Below are 22,616 nucleotides of genomic sequence, written 5' to 3'. Positions count from 1 at the left end.
AGGGGAACCATCCCGACTTCCTGAAAAAACAGACTCAATTAGGAAAGTTCTCTCTTTCCCTCTCCTCCTCTTCCCCCCCCCCACTGTGCCCCACCCCTGCTGTTTTTTAAGTGCTTAATTTACTGATAAGGATTTGAATAAACCCGCGATAAGTGAAAAAAAGAGAATTGAAAACAAAAACAGCTTTCTATATTATGGCTATTGTATCTGGATGTATAAAAAAATTAATGTAAAATTTATATGCTTGTAATGTCATAAATGTTAGAGGAATAATATCCATCAGAGAAAGCTAGAAAGAAAAAAGTGTTAATGAGACACAACTCCCTTGCTTTTCATTTGTTTTCTTTTTGCCTTTTTGACCCCCTTCACACATTTCTCTCGCCCCCCACCTTAATATAATTTAAATCCCATTTTTCTCCTAATAATAATCAAATTGAAAACAATAATTATCTTTTATACATAATACGTTGGGTCTTTTCACATTCTCTTATGTCTTCTTTCTTATTTTGCCCAGTATTAATATTTCCTTGATAAAACATTGACCATACCATAAAACAGCATTTTTCTATCATGATTCACGAAGTTTTGTGGCTGTCAGGAAGGCAAACCCTTTAGTTCCAATGATCAATATTAGAAGTGGATTGAACAGAGAGAATACTCACCACCATTTTTAGAAGATAGTGTGGGAACAGGTGATCTTTTTCAGTTTTGTTCTTCTCTGCTAGAAAATACTGTGGTAAAAATTATGGTAGTAATTAGTTCTGTATAGGATAAAATAATTAAGACAACGTAAAAATCAGTCTTGAAAGCAAATCATTGAAATGTATTATGTTACTGATTTTAATAAAAACAGATTATTTTCTTAATTACTTACAGTTTGCAAGCGAGGCACCCACTGTTGTCATCCAGACCACACACAAGATCCCTAGACTCCCAGTCACCAGTTGCCATGCTGTAGGTCGGTGGTGTAACACTAAAGAAAACAGAAACAATGATGAAGTTTCATCGTTTCCCAGAAGTCATCAAATGTAAAATTTAAGACCATTGTGTTTCACCCTTAGAGGGCAACCATTCATTTTCTAATTCTTGAATGAGTTCATCCTGAATAAAACTATTTCTCAGCCACATTGAGAACCCTAGTTCTTTGATACCCAAATTTCCTCCCTATTAGCTTCTTGTTGACTTCAGTTCTTTCTTAACAGAAATGGACATACATTTCGTATGTACCTTTCTTGAGTCTTCCTCTACTCAAGCCTTATATGTTGCTTTTCTCTATGATAGACTTTTCACCCCCATCATCTCTATTTGCAACCTTACCTACTGAGTCTTTCCCACCCATTTCCATCCTCTTCTGGAATATCCAGCCTTTTAATCTAATTTCATTATGGACGTTGTCCTCTGAAGTGATCAAGAGACAATTCAATGCCATATATGATCTGACTTTTACTGGATTAAACATTATTTTTCTTTAATGGTGAGTAAGATGATTAACTACTTAGTCACTTAAGCTAGAAACCTTGTTATCTTATTCTACTCATTTCTCACCTTACCTCCAACTTCCAGTTAATCATGAAGTCATATAAGCTCTACCGCCAAAATACTTTTTTTCTCTATAATCTGTCTTTCCCCTAACAAATTCTGTTAGTTCTTTGAAGCTAAGTGGTTATTGCTTCTTCATCTTTGTAGGTACCCTAAGTCCAGAGCAGGCCCACAGAACAAATGCAGACATAGTTGTGGGACTGAGTTATATTGAACTGAATTGAAGACTAATATCAAGAATTATTTTAAAATAATTTTAAAATAACACAAAAAAAGGAATAGAATTTTCACAGTAGTTCTTACAAGTAATGCAATTCTGTAGGAATTTGAATCAATGCTATTTTAGAGGAAATGAACATAGTGAAGGACTATTTAAGAGACAAACAATTCCATGGTAATATCCTAAAATAATTAAGGAGAGTGTTGAAGACAGATAATTAGTGTAATGAGGCAATTTTATAGTGGTTTTGAGAGAAGTAATCTTCTAAACCCAAGAATCAAGATCTAGCAAATAACAAAATATATATAATATTGTACCTTTTCTTTTTTTCCTAAACAACCGTTTTCTGTGCTGAAGGTGAGAGGGCCTTGGAAACTTCAGTTCCGTGTAGTTTACTTGCTGTTCACTTGATTTGACACTTCTCTGGTTTGTCTTGGGTATTTTTTGCTTCTGTTGAGATTTGGAAAATTTTGGTTCTGTGTAGGTTACCTCTTGCTTGTTTACAATACCCTTGTTTTGCTTACTCTTAAACATTATTTTTTGGAAAGACTTAGATTGTTTCAGCTCAATCTTGATATCTTTCTGTGTCTCTCTTTAATATCTATGCAATAGAGAAATGTGAGGAAAAGAGTTACATGGTGACTGTATCAGCTCAGACAGTGAAAATTGCCTTCATTCTGATGTACAAGTAAACATTTAGGTATAACATTAAAAGGGTAAAAAAGGGAGGAAATGAGAGACTAAATCTCTCTCCCAACTTTGCAGTCCTTCTTCAGAAGAATAATTTTATTCCCCTTTAATGAGATTATACATTTCATTTCCTCTTTGAATCTGGTTTTGAAAGGAGCAGATTAAGGAGTAGATATGTTTTTCCCTCTCAACATTGTCTGTATAATGAACCATGTTGACAATGTGTAGACTATGGCTAAAACACAACTACATTAACAAAGTGTTGATTATTTAAATTTAATATTAAAGTTTTTATTTCAAATCAGGTTGGCATAAAGTTTATTGTATCACTGAAATAACCCATTACTCAGTAGATTCTTTACTAATAGAGGAAAACCCCAACTCTTTCAAGAACTGGGTAGAGTCTACATTTGTACAATAACCATGTATCTCTCAATCTGCCAGCCTAACGTCTTTTTTCTACTTAACTAGATTATATTTACCTACAGGCACATACTCACACACAGAGGCAGACACACAGACCATCTAAATTAAAGAGACAAGGCCAATGAATCACCAAAAATAAACAAAAGAAATTAAAAGGTAATGTATAAAATTTTTTAAATTTATTCAATCTCATTAATAAAGAAAGAAAGCAAATGAAAAGAATAGAACAACTTTCACCTGTGAGAACACTAAATAACTGATACTTTTCTGAATTGGCAAATGACTGTGAGTATCAAATTGTCGATAGTTATTAAAACATAAAATATACAGGCTTTTTACCAGCAATTCTATTTTAAGTAATCTATCTTACAAAATATTTTTTAAATATTCAAAGTTGTGTAGCACCTGTTTTTGGTTTTATTTACTAAAAGCTAAATTGGAAAAACAAAAGAACAAAAAGTTGTCAAGAGAACGGTTCACAATTAAGGGAGTTGTTAAAGTTATGAGACATTTATACCCTAGTATACCATTGTTTAATATAACAAATATTACTTTAAATTTTTATTTATTTATTTATTTATGGCTGTGTTGGGTCTTTGTTTCTGTGCATGGGCTTTCTCTAGTTGTGGCAAGGAGGGGCCACTCCTCATCTTGGTGCGCAGGCCTCTCACTATCGCAGCCTCTGTTGTTGTGGAGCACAGGCTCCAGACGCACAGGCTCAGTAATTATAGCTCACGGGCCCAGATGCTCTGTGGCATGTGGGATCTTCCCAGACCAGGGCTCGAACCCGTGTTCCCTGTATTGGCAGGCAGATTCTCAACCACTGTGCCACCAGGGAAGCCCAACAAATATTACTGATGTGTAAAGCAAAATAATAGATTTGTAACGTGCTATGTCTTTGGTGGTTACTTGTAGGTAGAGTTTTGGCAGGTTTGCACTGCTCTCAATTTTATTGAAAATTAAAGAACATATGTTAAAATCTATTTAAAGGTGAAAATTTGAGTATTTAAAAATATTGAATAATAAATAATTTTATACATAGGGCCTTTTCTATATTTACCCTTCTATAAATTTACTGAGTAAACTCAAAACAACTGGGATAAAGTTATTTTCAAATTAAGAATTTTTTACACTTCCTCAAATTGTTTTCTGAAAGTTTTGACCAATTCATTTAGCACCAGCAAAAATGATATTTAAGAGGAACTGGCATTGTAAGAATGTTGCTGTTTAAATATTTAGAACAATTAAACTATTTTTTGTACCAGAAAAGGAAGAAAAATGACTATTGTTTTTGAAAATAAATAATTGAATAAGCTGATCTAGAAAATGTTAAAAGCGATAGAATCAGGTGGAATATTGGTTCAAATTGAAGCATTACATAGACTTAGATCTCTAATTTCACAACATATAATTGAACAAATTTCAGATAAACTAAAATGTTAAATGTAAACCATGAGATGATAAAACTGATAAACGATTGAAAGAAAGTATAAGTAAATAGTTATAACTTTCTAGTCACACACAGACAAGAAAGAGAGTTAGGTTAAATTATAGAAACATCATTTTCTTGCTAATGTAAAGATTTTTATCAATAATAATCACACTAAAAGACTTTTATTTCATCACTAACCAAAGAAATACAAACTACTATATTAATGATATACATTTTCACCTACAGAATCAGTAAATATTTATAAGCCAAATGCAACCACACAGAGTTGGACAAAGTGCAGGAAAACAGGCATTCATTTACACGGACTTTTGGTTAATCTAAATCTTTCCCTTCTGGAAAATAATTTGTCAGTATGTAAATATCAAAACCAAATAGTAAAAACATCTACTGATCCAACATTTCAAAGTAATGTGAAAATGATGGGTTACTTCAAAAAAGAGGCTAAATAGTTGGAAAATAAAACGACAGAAAAATTCCAAGACAAAGAAACAAAGAAGTTCAAGGGATAGCTGGGTTCATACTCCACAACACTGTTTACAAAATGAGCATGTAACATAATTTTACAAAAATTATTTTTTCCTAAACTATCATTTAATACATTCTGAGTTCATTGTTGAAATTAGTGTTAAAAAGTTACATACATTTTTAACTTCTTGAGAGAAGGAAATAAAAGTAATACTCAGTGACTTGAAGAATAAATTTAAAAATAAATTTTGTAGGGGCTTCCGGGAAGATGGCGGAAGAGTAAGACGCGGAGATCACCTTCTTCCCCACAGATACACCAGAAATACATCTACACGTGGAACAACTCCTACAGAACACCTACTGAACGCTGGCAGAAGACCTCAGACCTCCCAAAAGGCAAGAAACCCCCCACGTACCTGGGTAGGGCAAAAGAAAAAAGAAAAAACAGAGACAAAAGGATAGGGACGGTACCTGCACCTCTGGGAGGGAGCTGTGAAGGAGGAAAAGTTTCCACACACTAGGAAGCCCCTTCGCGGGCGGAGACCTTGGGTGGCGGAGGGGGGAGCTTCGAGGCCGCGGAGGAGAGCGCAGCAACAGGGGTGCAGGGGGAAAAGCGGGGAGATTCCCGCACAGAGGATCAGGGCCGACCGGCACTCGCCAGCCCGAGAGGCTTGTCTGCTCACCCGCCGGGGCGGGCGGGGCTGGGAGCTGAGGCTCGGGCTTCGGTCGGAGCGCTGGGAGAGGACTGGGGTTGGCGGCGTGAACACAGCCTGCAGGGGGTTAGTGCGCCACGGCTGGCCGGGAGGGAGTCCGGGAAAAGTCTGGAACGGCCTAAGAGGCAAGAGACTTTTTCTTGCCTCTTTGTTTCCTGGTGCTCGAGGACTTAAAGGAGCTCCAGAGACGGCCGCGAGCCGCGGCTAAAGCGCGGACCCCAGAGACGGGGATGAGACGCTAAGGCTGCTGCTGCCGCCACCAAGAAGACTGTGTGTGAGCACAGGTTACTATCCACACCCCCCTTCCGGCTGGTGCAACGTCACACTGACCTCTGCCGCCGCAGACTCGCCCCGCCCTCCGTGCCCCTCCCTCTCCCCCTTCCTCCCCCATCTCCCCCCACCCGGCCTGAGTGAGCCAGAGGCCTCGAATCAGCGGCTCCTTTAACCCCGTCCTGTCTGAGCAAAGAACAGACGCCCTCAGGCGACCTACACGCAGAGGTGGGGCCAAATCCAAAGCTGAGTCCCCGGGAGCTGTGAGAACAAAGAAGAGAAAGGGAAATCTCTCCCAGCAGCTGCAGAAGCAGCGGATTAAAGCTCCACAATCAACTTGATGTCTGTGGAATACATGAATACACAACGAATCATCCCAAATTGAGGAGGTGGACTTTGAGAGCAAGATTTATGCTGTATAGCTTTGCTTCCACCATTTGTCCTAGGGTTCTATCCGTCCGTTGTTTTTATGTTTCTTTTCCTTAATAATTATTTTTTATTTTAATAACTTTATTATATTTTATCTTTATTTTATTTTACTTTATCTTCTTTCTTTCTTTTTTTCCTTCCTTCCCTCCTTCCTTCCTCCCTCCCTCCCTCCCTTTCTTTCTTTCTTTCTTTCTACTTCTACTAATTCTTTCTTTCTACTTTTTTTCCCTTTTATTCTGAGCCGTGTGGATGAAAGGCTCTTGGTGCTGCAGCCAGGAGTCAGTGCTGTGCCTCTGAGGTGGGAGAGCCAACTTCAGGACACTGGTCCACAAAAGACCTCCCAGCTCCACATAATATCAAACAGCAAAAATCTCCCAGAGATCTCCATCTCAACACAAGCACCCAGCTTCACTCAACGACCAGCAAGCTACAGTGCTGGACATCCTATGCCAAACAACTAGCAAAACAGGAACACAACACCACCCATTAGCAGAGAGGCTGCCTAAAATCATAATAAGGCCACAGACACCCCAAAACACACCACCAGACGTGGACCTGCCCACCAGAAAGACAAGATCCAGCCTCATCCACCAGAACACAGGCACTAGTCCCCTCCACCAGGAAGCCTACACAACCCACTGAACCAACCTTAGCCACTGGGGACAGACACCAAACACAACGGGAACTACGAGCCTGCAGCCTGCAAAAAGGAGACCCCAAACACAGTAAGATAAGCAAAATGAGAAGACAGAAAAACACACAGCAGAAGGAGCAAGATAAAAGCCCACCAGACCTAACAAATGAACAGGAAGTAGGCAGTCTACCTGAAAAAGAATTCAGAATAATAATAGTAAAGATGAACCAAAATCTTGGAAATAGAATGGTCAAATTGCAAGAAATATTTAACAAGGACCTAGAAGAACTAAAGATGAAACAAACAATGATGAACAACACAATAAATGAAATTAAAAATACTCTAGATGGGATCAATAGCAGAACAACTGAGGCAGAAGAACGGATAAGTGAACTGGAAGATAAAATAGTGGAAATAACTACTGCAGAGCAGAATAAAGAAAAAAGAATGAAAAGAACTGAGGACAGTCTCAGAGACCTCTGGAACAACATTAAACGCACCAACATTCGAATTATAGGGGTTCCAGAAGAAGAAGAGAAAAAGAAAGGGGCTGTGTAAATATTTGAAGAGATTATAGTTGAAAACTTCCCTAATATGGGAAGGGAACTAGTTAATCAAGTCCAGGAAGCACAGAGAGTCCCATACAGGATAAATCCAAGGAGAAATACGCCAAGACACATATTAATCAAACTGTCAAAAATTAAATACAAAGAAAACATATTAAAAGCAGCAAGGGAAAAACAACAAATAACACACAAGGGAATCCCCATAAGGTTAACAGCTGATCTTTCAGCAGAAACTCTGCAAGCCAGAAGGGACTGGCAGGACATATTTAAAGTGATGAAGGAGAAAAACCTGCAACCAAGATTACTCTACCCAGCAAGGATCTCATTCAGATTTGATGGAGAAATTAAAACCTTTACAGACAAGCAAAAGCTGAGAGAGTTCAGCACCACCAAACCATCTTTACAACAACTGCTAAAGGAACTTCTCTAGGCAAGAAGCACAAGAGAAGGAAAAGACCTACAATACCGAACCCAAAACAATCAAGAAAATGGGAATAGGAACATACATATCGATAATTACCTTAAATGTAAATGGACTAAATGCTCCCACCAAAAGACACAGATTAGCTGAATGGATACAAAAACAAGACCCATATATTTGCTGTCTACGAGAGACCCACTTCAGACCTAGAGACACATACAGACTGAAAGTAAGGGGATAGAAAAAGATATTTCATGCAAATGGAAACCAAAAGAAAGCTGGAGTAGCAATTCTCATATCAGGCAAAATAGCCTTTAAAATAAAGACTATTAGAAGAGACAAAGAAGGACACTACATAATGATCAAGGGATCGATCCAAGAAGAATATATAACAATTGTAAATATTTATGCACCCAACATAGCACCTCAACACATAAGGCAAATACTAACAGCCATAAAAGGGGAAATCGACAGTAACACATTCATAGTAGGGGACTTTAACACCCCACTTTCACCAATAGACAGATCATCCAAAATGAAAATAAATAAGGAACAAAAGCTTTAAATGATACATTAAAAAAGATGGACTTAATTGATATTTATAGGACATTCCATCCAAAAACAACAGAATATACATTGTTCTCAAGTGCTCATGGAACATTCTCCAGGATAGATCATATTTTGGGTCACAAGTCAAGCCTTGGTAAATTTAAGAAAATCGAAGTTGTTTCAAGTATCTTTTCCAACCACAACACTATGAGACTGATATCAATTACAGGAAAAGATCTGTAAAAATACCAACACATGGAGGCTAAACAATACATACTTAATAACAAAGTGATCACTGAAGAAATCAAAGAGGAAATAAAAGAATACCTAGAAACAAATGACAATGGAGACACGATGACCCAAAATCTATGGGATGCAGCAAAAGCAGTTCTAAGAGGGAAGTTTATAGCAATACAATCCTACCTTAAGAAACAGGAAACATCTCGAATAAACAACCTAACCTTGCACCTAAAGCAGTTAGAGGAAGAAGAACAAAAAAAACCCCCAAAGTTAGCAGAAGGAAAGAAATCATAAACATCAGATCAGAAATAAATGAAAAAGAAATGAAGGAAACGACAGCAAAGATCAATAAAACTAAAAGGTGGTTCTTTGAGAAGATAAACAAAATTGATAAACCATTAGCCAGACTCATCAAGAAAAAAAGGAAAAAGACTCAAATCAATAGAATTACAAATGAAAAAGGAGAAGTAACAAGTGACACTGCAGAAATACAAAAGATCATGAGAGGTTACTACAAGCAACTGTATGCCAATAAAATGGACAACCTCAAAGAAATGGACAAATTCTTAGAAATGCACAAGCTGCCAAGACTGAATCAGGAAGAAATCTTGAGAATGAAAAACGGAGCTGGAGGAATCAGGCTCCCTGACTTCAGACTATACTACAAAGCTACAGTAATCAAGACAGTATGGTACTGGCACAAAAACAGAAAGATAGATCAATGGAACAGGATAGAAAGCCCAGAGATAAACCCACGCACATATGGTCACCCTATCTTTGATAAAGGAGGCAGGAATGTACAGTGGAGAAAGGACAGCCTCTTCAATAAGTGGTGCTGGGAAAACTGGACAGGTACATGTCAAAGTATGAGATTAGATCACTCCCTAACACCATACACAAAAATAAGCTCAAAATGGATTAAAGACCTAAATGTAAGGCCAGAAACTATCAAACTCTTAGAGGAAAACATAGGCAGAACACTCTATGACATAAATCACAGCAACATCCTTTTTGACCCACCTCCTAGAGAAATGGAAATAAAAACAAAACTAAACAAATGGGACCTAATGAAACTTCAAAGCTTTTGCACAGCAAAGGAAACCATAAACAAGACCAAAAGACAACCCTCAGAATGGGAGAAAATATTTGCAAATGAAGCAACTGACAAAGGATTAATCTCCAAAATTTACAAGCAGCTCATGCAGCTCAATAACAAAAAAACAAACAACCCAATCCAAAAATGGGCACAAGACCTAAATAGACATTTCTCCAAAGAAGATATACAGACTGCCAACAAACACATGAAAGAATGCTCAACATCATTAATCAGTAGAGAAATGCAAATCAAAACTACAATGAGATATCATCTCACACCAGTCAGAATGGCCATCATCAAAAAATCTACAAACAATAAATGCTGGAGAGGGTGTGGAGAAAAGGGAACACTCTTGCACTGTTGGTGGGAATGTAAATTTATACAGTCACTGTGGAGAACAGTATGGAGGTTCCTTAAAGAACTACAAATAGAACTACCATATGACCCAGCAATCCCACTACTGGGCATATACCCTGAGAAAACCATAATTCAAAAAGAGTCATGTACCAAAATGTTCATTGCAGCTCTATCTACAATAGCCCAGAGATGGAAACAACCTAAGTGTCCGTCATTGGATGAATGGATAAAAAAGATGTGGCACATATATACAATGGAATATTACTCAGCCATAAAAAGATATGAAACTGAGCTATTTGTAATGAGGTGGATAGACCTAGAATCTGTCATACAGAGTGAAGTAAGTCAGAAAGAGAAAGACAAATACCGTATGCTAATACATATATATGGAATATAAGAAAAAAAATGTCATGAAGAACCTAGGGGTAAGACAGGAATAAAGACACAGACCTACTAGAGAATGGACTTGAGGATATGGGGAAGGGGAAGGGTAATCTGTGACAAAGCGAGAGAGAGGCATGGACGTATATACACTACCAAACGTAAGGTAGATAGCTAGTGGGAAGCAGCCGCATAGCACAGGGAGATCAGCTCTGTGCTTTGTGACTGCCTGGAGGGGTGGGATAGGGAGGGTGGGAGGGAGGGAGACCGAAGAGGGAAGAGATATGGAAACATATGTACATGTATAACTGATTCACTTTGTTATAAAGCAGAAGCTGACACACCATTGTAAAGCAATTATACTCCAATAAAGATTTAAAAAGTAAATAAATAAAAAATAAATTTAAAAAAATGTGTAGGAAAATCATAGATATGAAACAATGTAAAATTGTTGCAGGCTGGAATTAAAGTTATATAGTAGGTAATCTGGTGTAAGAACCTCCAGGGAAGATTCTAGTTTGAAAAATAATCTAATAATGACATAATCTTTTGTTATTCAAAGCATGCATGGAAAACTACAAAGGAAGTTTCATGCAACTGCTAATTTGTAGTTTACCTCCTCCACAAAGTACCTATCGGGAAGTGAAAAATAGTGCTTTAATATGACATGACCTTTGGTATTTTGAAAACTATTTCATAAATTACAGACTTTTTGATTTAAAATGTATAAGAAAAATATTTAATGAGTGCTTAATAAGAGTATTCCTATAACAAGTCTGAGGCCCTATAGGAGAAGAAAAATGAACCAAATTACATATTGTATTAGAGGTTACATTGAACAAAAATACCATAGGATACAGAGAAAAGTATGTAGATTTGTCAGAATAGAAATTATATTTTTGGCTTTACTGGTTAAATTATAATAGATAATTCTTAGTAGTTGGTAACTACTTAGTAGTAGTTGATATCTCCACCCATAGCAGGGAGTTTACATTTTGTTTTTATAGCATGTAATATAGTTTAGTACAGTCTGTTGTGTTACAGTAAATAACTATATAGTTTGGAAGACTTCAGTGGTCACCAGCTTGTAGGTGAAAAAGAAATTATCTTAATATAAATTTCCAAATATTTCTCTGTTGTTAGTTTTTACCTGATGACTGAGAACCTTACTACGGACACCACCTCCCTCAAGCCTCTCCCACTTACTTATGAGTCTAACGTTCATTTGCCCTCTTCTCATCGTTGCGTATGTCCTCCCAGGTACCCTTGTTATTGACCAGTGATGATGAATCACATTCTTCTGATCCATCAGTGTCCAAGTGCACCATCCTCTTACCTCCAGGCCACTCAATTGCTCTGCCTCACCATCTCCACGTGACTTCTCCACTCTGGCTCAGCCAACCCCTCCCATGGGAACACCTTGGTTCTTGTCGTACCTTTAAATGTTTCATCTCAAAAATGTCTTATTAAAACTTCCCACCCTCCACAAACACACTAACTTTTCTAGATTGCTCATTTATCTTTTTCCAACACGAAAATGCTTTGATCTCACTAGCATCTCTAGTCTTGTCTCCAGCTCGACTTTGTTCTAATCTATCAGTCTGCTTCTTACTTCACCTTCCTCCATGTCCACCTTGATTCCATAATATGTTTCTCTTCTGCCAATCACTAACTTCCTTGAACTTTTTTTGGTCCCACTTGTTCAATAAAATCATTATGTTATATGGTATAAATTATCTGTTTCTCTTTGTCAATGTCTGAGAAGCCAAGTGCTTTTAGAACAGATCAGATTTTCTGCAATATAAATTCATTGTCACCAACATGAAATTGCTTTAACACTGCTGGGAGTCCTGTTACTTTTTTCAGGTCACCATTCTTTCACATTCTCTGAAACCAATTTTATCACACTTTCTCCATTCTTCACAAATCTCTGTCTCTTCCACACCCACTCTTGTTCTCAGAAGATGACCTATATCACAGAAAAATAAAAGCCACCAGATTATCAGACTGAACATCTCTCAGGTTGCTCCCTATATATGCGTGCATCTTATCTTCTCTCCTGTTCAACAGAGCTGTTCTTCCTCTTCGGTAAAGCCAATTTCAACTGTATTTGAATCTATCCAGTCCTATCACCGGAGAATCATACACTATTTATCACTCCTCTTTCCTTTTGAATATTCAATGTCTTCTTAATAGTTTCCTTCTCACCAGCTTAAAATTACATGCAATTTTTAACCTTATTAGACCTCAAATCCCAATATAACTACTATCTTCACTCTCTATCACTCTTAAAAAAGAAAAATTCTCAGAGTGCCTTTGCATTTCATCTCTATTTCTTATCTTTTATTCTCACTACTCACGCCGTTGCATCCTGGCTCCTGCCTCAGTGATTCCTTGGCATCAGCACACCTTTAGATCATAAGTGATCTCTGCTTCACTAAACGGATCCTTTTATTTTGCTTTTAGATGAGCTTTTAATAGCATTCAACACCATTCGCCACTCCCTTCTTTTTAAACATTTCTTCTTAATTCTGTATTTTCTTGGTCTCTTTATCCACAATCATTGTTTCAATGATTTCTTATAACAAGTGTTTATACATGTGTATGTGCTGGAAAGATTTTTCCTTTAGGTTTCAGCTCACTTATCTCCTTGTCAATTAACATCTCCTCTTAGTGCCCCAAATATTAACAACTAAAACTCAACACCTCAAAAATGAAAACAAAGTAAACAAGATCATCATCACAAATGCATTCCTATATTAGTAAAGGTCACCATTTTTTAACTTGTTGAAGGAGTAAGAAATCTGGAGTTCTACTTATTATCTCATTCTCTGTAGATCTATGTCAATTACAAGACTTGGCCTATTTTAAATAATACATTATACTCAGACTGTCTGCCTCTGCTCTGCCTCACCTTTGCAGCTCCATGTGATACTACACTTCTTTCTATCTTTATGCTCCTGCCACATCATTCTTCTTTAACTGAATGGGCCATTCTTCCTAACATCACCAGGTCTTTACACATCCTAATGTCCTTGCCTGAAACACTCTCTCCCTCGTTTCTTTACCTAAGTAACTGTAGGAATTCAATTTGTAAAATACCTATTCCAATCTGCACTCCCTTAGAGATCTTCAGGGAACTCCTACACTAGCTCAGTTACCTATATGATATTTCTCATAGCACCATGTGGATAATTTACCTTTTCTAGGCAATAATCAACACTGTAATTTAAAAATAATTTCTGTAGTTATTTGACTGATATATGTTTTCTCCAACAATTCTAATTTCCACAAGGATATGTCTATTATTGTTTATCATTTTAGGACTTGACATATAGTAGGCACCCAAACATGTTACTTAAATGGGTGAATCAGACAATAAATTATAGAACACTCAATAAATTGTGTTTAAACAACTGGATATACTTTTGGGAAAATTAACCTTAACTCCCTATGTCAGGCAAATGAAATACTAAACATAAGTAATACGTATAAGGGAATGAAACACAGAAATTGTATTTTTAATCTTTGAGTAAGGCCAAGAAACATAGAAAATAAAGACGAATTTTTAAAAATAATATATTTGGTCAGAAAAAAGAAAAAACAATATTTTAATTTATATAACACCCTTTATTTATTAAAATATGAAAACTACATAACCTATGTATATTGTATAACACATATATATAACGTGATGAAGTCTGATGAAAATATAATCAGTTTCGTCTTAGAATGGTTAATTAGGAGCTTCTCCCACTATAGACAACACCAGTTCAGTTTTTAAACAATGAGCTTGCTATTTTTTATATCCAGTTTTCTCAGTAACAGAGCCAAAAAGACATGAAATAGTAATCTAAAATAATGAGAACTAGCCATGCGGAAGGGAAGCAAGAGCTGGGACTGGGGCTAGGGTGGGGAAGGGAAGAGGTGGGTAAGGGGGCGAGGGTGTGGTTGCAGACGAAGGAGGGGCCATAAGAGCCGGAGCCTAGGATTAGGAGATTGGGAGCAGTGATGCCACCCAGCCACGTTTTCTCCTGCGGCAGAATCTACCCTTCCCTCTTCTACCCCTCTTCCTCGGCTCGTCAGTGGGGGCTGAGGCGGGTAGAATCCAGCCGTCAGGGATCTTAAGAGAAAAACCCAAGATAGAAAAGCATCGGTAAAATTTAAATAAGAAGGGGAGTTAGTCAAGGCAAATGTTCTAAGAGGATAAACCAATATTGAAATTTAATTTGGGTTCCGAGAGTAGAAGAATGTTGGTGACCTATTAAGAGCAAGTTTATTTGAATGCCAGAAAAGAAAGTTTGAGCAGAGCACTGAACTGGAGAAGAGAAGGCACAGACAGGTGCCGATTCAGAGTCGGTACAATCAGGTGCTAAGTTTTTAGGAGATTTCACCTCTAAAACATTTTTTCAATTTTTTACCTCTTCTCCATCTATGTTATTTTTCTTATCTGAGATATTATTTACAGGGTCTTCCCATCTCTTTTATTTCAGTTGTTGGCTTAAAATGCCATAAGTACAAGTTCAATCATGCCGCTTTCCAAATTATTCAGTTGGTGATTCCCTGCTTCAACGCCTTTTTGAAGCACTTGTATAAAGTTGGATGGGTAATAAATCCTTGATTCTAAATCAGGGCTTGAAAGTTTGAGAGGCAGCCTTTGTGATGTATGCTTTGGACACATATCAGAAACCACCGTTATTTAAATTTCCATCCTAATATGTGTGAGGTTCGATAGCAACACTGGTCTCTCCTTTTACCTAAGTTCTGACAGTGAGTTCCTGAATCTCTAAGATGCTGCCCATGGCTTGTGATTTATACAGTGTACATTTTACATTATGTGTTTTATATATTAGTGTACATATTATAATTTATACCAAATTTTTCTTCCCGACCTACAGAAAATCCATCATGACATTTTCAGGCTATTTGGTACAAGAAGTAAAAATACTCAAACTTAATTGAATGTATATTGTTTGCTACTCATTAATTTCATTCCTTAAACTAATAATTATTAAGAGTGTATAATATAGCTGTGTCTCTGCTACACACTGAAGAGAGACGGTCACTGGAGTCCAGTTTTTTAGTCTATTTGAGAAAAATAGAGCCATGGTTATAAGTAATTGTGTAAGGGACAGTGAAATGGGTGTGCAGCTTGAAAGAGAACCACAAAATCAAATCCTGACATGGGTTGAAGTAGGGTGGAGGTTTAAAAATTTTTATTTTAAGAAATAGTAACTGATTTGAGTCCTAAAGAGTTACTAAGAGTTAATGATGTAAGTTAGGGGGAAAGCAGACAAAACAAAGAAAGCAACATAAAATCATGAACAGAGCAAACAGTCCTTGTGGCAACACAAAGCATTAAGAGGGTGGAGAGAGGAAATAAAACTGAAAAGATGGCAGGAGTGAGGAACAATTTTGCATCTGTTTCAGCAGCCTTATTGTGATTTCATAGACAGTGGAAGTTTATCATGTTATGTAAGTAATATGACATTGACCGATTTGAGTTTTAAATATATAACTGGCTGCTGTGCAGAAATGGAATTGGCTTTTAAGAACAAAGACAGTCCTAAGGAGACAGTTATAAGGCAGCAGCCCAGTTCAGGAGAAAAATGATAAAGGTTTTAATGAGAGATGTCATGATCGGATGACATGTAGGATGTTGTAAATAATAATAATAATTAATAATAAAATAATAATAGGTTTAGGAGCGATGCTATCAGGGCTTGATGAATGAGTGAAATTCAGGAGACTAAAAAGGAAAGAGGAGAGGGAAATTTAAGGATGATACTGGCATTTTCTTGGGAACTGAGTTGGCACTAGAGGTAGAGATGACATAACCTTTGGACATCTTTAGCATGAGGTGTCCATCCTCAGAGTCTGGGAATTCATTCCACCCAAACCTGGAATTTAAAATACAAAGGAAAAGGCTCCAAATGACTAAAGTGGGCCTTCTCTGCCATATATCAAACAAATAAGTGGTGGAGTCTCTATAAAAACTTTGATTTAGTTCTTTAAGTCTCTAGATAAAGATGTGAAAACGTTTTGAGTCCCTCCAGCCTTCTTTTCTGTTCAGAAGATCTGCTTTTAAATATAGAAGACAAATCTGTCTTGCTTCTTGTTTCCTGTCTGTCTCAAAACAGAAGTAAAAGTTCTAAGTCAGAACCATCAGTATAAATTAAATTAATTAAATATATCAAAGTTCACATTATTTTCATATACAATTGACCCTCCACATCTGCAGGCTCCACATCCCTATATCACACCAACCACTGATAGAAAATATTTGAAAAAAAATTCCAGAAAGTTTCAAAGAAGCAAAACTTGAATGCACTGCACACTGGCAACTATTTACATAGTGGAGTTTGTTTTTCCTGAATTAAAAAATAATTTTTCTTTTTGATTTTTCTTGGGGTATAGTTGATTTACAATGTTGTGTTAGTTTCTGCTGTACAGCAAAGTGAATCAGTTATACATATATCCACTCTTTTTTAGATTCTTTTCCCATACAGGCCATTATAGAGTATTGAGTAGAGTTCCCTGTGCTACACAGTAGGTCCTTATTAGTTATCTGTTTTATATATAGTAGTGTGTATGTGTCAATCCCAAGCTCCCAATTTATCGTCCCCACCCCCAGGTAACCATAAGTCTATTTTCTACATCTGTAGCTCTATTTTTGTTTTGTAGATAAGTTCATTTGTAGCCTTTTTTTTAGATTCCACATATAGTGTTTACATTGAATTTAAACTATTTTCATAGCATTTCCATTGTATAAGGTATTATAAGTAGTCTAGAGATGACTTAAAGTATACAGGAGGATGAGCAAAGGTTATGTACAAGTCCCTTTTCTACAAGGGACTTGTACATCTGCAGATTTTGTTATACAACAGTGGGGGGGGGGTCCTAGAACTAATCCCCCATGGATACTGAGGGGCAACTGTATACCCAGTTTAAACCTTGTTAAAATCCCTGAAATATTTCCTGAGAAAAAATAGCAAACAGAAAAATCCAACAAAAACTACTTGAAATCTGAGCATTTAGATTCATATAATATGTATTTTTAGGTCTATAAATTCTTCATCCTGTAACAAAATGTATTTCAAGAATTAATGTTTTCTTTTTCAAATGAGCATCAAGTAAATTAATTTCCCAGTAGGAAGACTATATCCAATTGAAATATCAGTACAACTCAAATTGAACATATTTCATGAATTAAATCGCCCACTTTACTAGGTTCTAACAATAATTCAAAGGTATGCAAAAATTTACTCTTCATTTATGAGAAAATAAGACAGTTTGCAATTTTATTCTGAACTTAAAATGGTATATACCATCCTTTTATATTTTTGTACTTTTTATTGTTAGTCTTTTAAAATTCTAGATTTTTGCCACACTTCCCAAGTATACACACAACTAATAATTGAAATGCCAATCTCTACAATCTTGGGTAAGACTTTTTGTAGAATTTAGCTAGATTTTAAACTACATACTTTTAAAAAACTTTGCCAGCCAAAACTTTCAGGAATTTAGTCTTGTATTTCCTCTTTCATTCTCAGTGAATCTGTAGTTGATTTTGTACATCAGTCAAGACAGTATGGTACTGTCACAAAAATAGAAATATAGATCAATGGAATAAGACAGAAAGCCCAGAGATAAAGCTGGGCACCTACGGTCATCTAATCTATGACAAAGGAGGTCAGAATATACAATGGAGAAAAGACCCTCTCTTCAATAAGTGGTGCTGGGAAAACTGGACAGCTACATGTAAAGGAATGAAATTAGAACACTCCCCAACCCCATACAAAAAAACAAACTCAAAATGGATTAAAGACCTAAATATAAGGCCAGACACTATGAAACTCTTAGACAAAACATAGGCACAATACTCTGAGAAATCGCAGCAAGATCTTTTTTGATCCCGCTCCTAGAGTAATGAAAATAAAAACAAAAATAAATAAATGGGACCTAATTAAACTTCAAAGCTTTTGCACAGCAAAGGAAACCATCAACAAAAAGAAAAGAAAACCCACAGAATGGGAGAAAATATTTGCAAACGAAGTGACTGGCAAGGGATTAATCTCCAAAATATGCAAACAGCTCAGCAACTCAATGTAAAAAGAAACAACCCGATCAAAAAATGGGCAGAACACCTAAATAGACATTTCTCCAAAGAAGACATACAGATGGCCAAGAGGCACATGAAAATATGCTCAACATCACTAATTACTAGAGAAATGCAAATCAAAACTACAATGACCTATCACCTCACACCAGTCAGAATGGCCATCATCAAAAAACCTACAAACAGTAAATGCTGGAGAGGGTGTGGAGAAAAAGGAACCCTCCTACACTGTTGGTGGGAATGTACAGCCACTACAACGTACAAATTGATACAGCCAGTATGGCGAACATTATGGAGGTTCCTTAAAAATACTAAAAATAGGGCTACCATATGACCCAGCAATCCCACTCCTGGGCATATACCTGGAGAAAACCATAATTCAAAAAGATATATGCACCCCAGTGTTCATTTTAGCACTATTTACAATAGTCAGGACACGGAAGCAACCTAAATGTCCATCAACAGATGAATGGATAAAGAAGATGTGGTACATATGTATATATGTGTTACATATATACAATGGAATATTACTCAGCCATAAAAAAGAACAAAATAATGCCATTTGCAGCAACATGGATGGACCTAGCAATTGTCATACTGAGTGAAGAAAAACAGTATCATATGATATCACTTATATGAGGAATCTAAAAAAGAAAGGGTACAAATGAACTTATTTACAAAACAGAAGTAGAGTCATGGATGTAGAAAACAAACTTATGGTTACCAGGGGACAGGTGGGGGTTGGAGGAGGAATAAATTGGGAGATTGGGATTGACATATACACACTATTACTATATATAAAATAGATAACTAATAAGAACCTGCTGTATAGCAAAGTGAAAACTACTCAGTACTCTGTAATGGGTAAAGAATCAAAAAAAAAAAAAATAAGAGTGGATATATGTATATGTATAACTGATTCACTTTACTGTACACCTGAAACTAACACAACATTGTAAATCAACTATATGCTAATAAAAATTTTTTTAAATGACCCTCACTTACTTTAGGTTAAAGGAATTTTGACAAATCTATTTTCTAAAAATAGAAAGCAAAACAAAGAGCTAAATATTAAACAATTATTAAATATAAAAGAATTAAATATTAAAGATTTTAAAAAATATTAAAATTTTTTTTAAAATTAAATATTTAAATATTAATTTAAATATTAAAGAATTAAATACAAATATTCAGTAGAATAAGTAGCTTTTTAAATATATTAATCTCTGATAAATCTTATTCCTATGTACAGAAATTTCAAGTTTGTAAAGTATAATTCTTTGGTTCTATAATGGAACGTTAATTAAGACAACCTACTTTTAAAACACATCACTTTCAATCAGAAAGAAAAGGGAGAAAAGAAATTAAAGATGTGAGTGAAATTGATATATTGAAAATCTGCTAGGAAGACTTCTGCAAGCAACTTGAGAAATAGATGACTACGTCAATTTGTTTTAATTAATTTTTTTAAATTTCTGCTTTTTGTTATTATTGATATTTCTTTGCATTTTTTACATTCTTTGTATATTATGTGGTAAACCATTTATCATTTATATTTCCCACTGTATTTGTTCTAAACGCTTATTTCCACAGGTCACAATTGTAAATGAGTAGATTTTGAAATATAAAAAAAAGACTCCCAAAGACTAAGTATTTATGACAAATGATATGTTTTTTAATTCATTTATATAACTCTCAGAAAATCAAACAGGTTCTGAGTTTCTAAGTTTTCTGTGCTTCTCTGTTTTTTCTCCTTTAACTCTAGACTCTGGCTTCTATCATGAAGTCATTTATCAGTTTCTGTCACAAAAAAAAAGAGTTATGAATAACATGAAGCGCCAATAGAAGAAAGGCAGGCAGGTCTTGAATATGGAATGTTATTGAGATGTGCAAACCTCATCAGTTTTTTTTTAACTTTCTTCTGAGTGTTTAGCACAGACAGGCTTCTCACACACACATGAAGAGGACATAGTGCAGGTATCCATGCCAACAGTGTTCACATTTGCATACACACAATTCCCCTGGAAATCCGTACTTGGCTTTGGTAGACTCCTGAGAAATTTAGAAAACACAAGTCACTGGCCACTCACTGTGTTCAAATTAAGTAGCATTACTTAAGAACGTGTTATGTGAAACCGATTATACCTGGCGCTGTAGGGAACTCAAGGGAGTAAAGGCACTCTCCCTCTTTGCAAAGAACTCATACATGTATATATACAAAAAGAGATAGACATTAAGTCATAAATAAGCTTCACAAAATGTGATAGTTATTTATGAGTATTTATAAGTGGGAAAAGGTACACCTGTATAGAGAAGAAGAGAATGGTCCAGCTGGAAAATTATGGCAATAGCAGGAAAGACAGGACATATGATCTGGGGTACATAATTAAGTTTACGTACAGATTAGCATGATAGAAACCACATGCATGTACAGCTACCATTGGAGGAGGGATATTTACTTATAAATACATTAGATATAAAAGCTAGCCAAAATTAGTAATGAAATTTAGAATATATATGTATATGTATATATGTGTGTGTGAGCGAGTGTGTGTGTGTGTTTATCCTTAAATAACCTGGATTTGAACTACGCAGTTCTACCTATATGCGGATTTTTTCAACGGTAAATACTACAGTACTACAGGTTGGTTTAACTGTGGTTGGTTTAACATGTAGTTTTGGAACTGCCTATAGAAGGGTAGACTATAAGTTCTAAGCAGATTTTCCACTACATGGAGGGGTTAGTGCCCCTAACACCCTTGCATTATTCATGGGTTAACTGTATATGTAATATTTCAGGACACTTGCCTCTGCTCTGATAATGTTCATTTTACTTTAATTCACATTTTACTTTAATTTACCACTGATATAAATGCCAGAGGGTAGATGTTATCAAATATGCTGATTGAATTTAGTCCTTTACTAAAGGTCTAGATTATAAAGAGCATTTTAGATCCATGTTAACAAGACTATTTTTCATCAACTCTAGAGCAAAGCTGGTTGTTCAGTACTATCTTAAAAAAAAAAAAAGGCAAAGCTTATTTCGTGATTTATTAAATGCATAGTACATTTCTTTTAAAAATGCCAAAGGAACTAGAAAAAAAATTCTGAACTGTGTTGGGCATATTAAATCGCCAAAATATTTCATATGTTATTTCATTCATTCATTCAACATACCTACTGAATGTTCTATGTTCCAAACATTGTACAAGGTTTGAAGCAGAGGAAAACTTTCAATTTACAAAATTCCAGTAATTAAAATGATCAACAATAAAGTTAGAATAGACTAACAATTTGATGCAATAGTGCAGGCAAGGCTGGGAAAATATTCAAGAATATTTACACATAAAATATTTACACAAACTATGAAATACTTAAGGGACATGTAAAAAGGCTAAAATTATTTAAATATTAAATTTTAGCATATGATAAATGACATTAAAATCAGTGATGAAAGTAAAATGAATCATTTAAACAATACTGACAATTGATTACTTAATTGAAATACATAGAGAGACATATAATTATATCTACATTTGAACATACATGTTTCAGCTTTCTACCTTATGTCTTAAAATAAATTTCAAATGAACAAAGACAATCAATCTCATTATACTTCAATGTTAACCATTTGTTCATATAATAAAAGCAAATAAACTTAAAAGGACAAATTATTAAAGGAAAACACTGGTAAGATATGTGTGCAAGAGAAGTCACAAACTTAATATATAAGGAATCATACCAAGAAATAAAAGGTAAATATTATAAAATGGTCAAAAGTATTATTATAAGTTATAAGAAAAACAGCCTCACTAACCATAAGAATAATATAACCTAAAGGAACAAAATAAAAATAATCAGCTATCAAAATTATCAAACTTTAAAATATTATCTAAGATTGGCACACAGTGATGAAACAGCTTGAAAACATTTTTTCTGCCATAGCTGTCTAATGCAGTGTTTCTGAATAGCAATAGAAAAATATGTACTTAAAACCAAAAAAAAATCCCAAATTATTTGGCTGAGGAAAGACAATTTTATCTATACT

At 35.5% G+C, this 22,616-nt stretch overlaps 1 protein-coding gene across 4 annotated transcripts in view; it reads right to left on the bottom strand.

Moving 5' to 3' along the window:
- Positions 1-12,349: 12,349 nt before the first annotated feature.
- The window catches only part of LOC115844411 (C-type lectin domain family 12 member B-like), a 32,584-nt gene continuing 22,317 nt past the window's right edge, over positions 12,350-22,616 (bottom strand). For 2 of the 4 annotated variants that reach the window (XM_060306190.1, XM_060306191.1), the window contains one exon: positions 20,325-20,620. In XM_060306190.1, the coding sequence (XP_060162173.1) occupies positions 20,479-20,620 (142 nt within the window). In that variant the 3' untranslated portion in view covers positions 20,325-20,478. Of the gene's footprint in view, positions 12,419-20,299; positions 20,621-22,616 lie in introns of those variants that run through there. The other 2 variants (XM_030841446.2, XM_060306192.1) reach the window with 2 other exon arrangements.

The sequence above is a fragment of the Globicephala melas genome, chromosome 10 (genome assembly GCF_963455315.2).
Source record: "Globicephala melas chromosome 10, mGloMel1.2, whole genome shotgun sequence".
NCBI lineage: Eukaryota > Metazoa > Chordata > Mammalia > Artiodactyla > Delphinidae > Globicephala > Globicephala melas.
The sequence above is the reverse complement of the archived record's forward strand: the minus strand, read 5'-3'. Positions and strand labels throughout refer to the sequence as shown.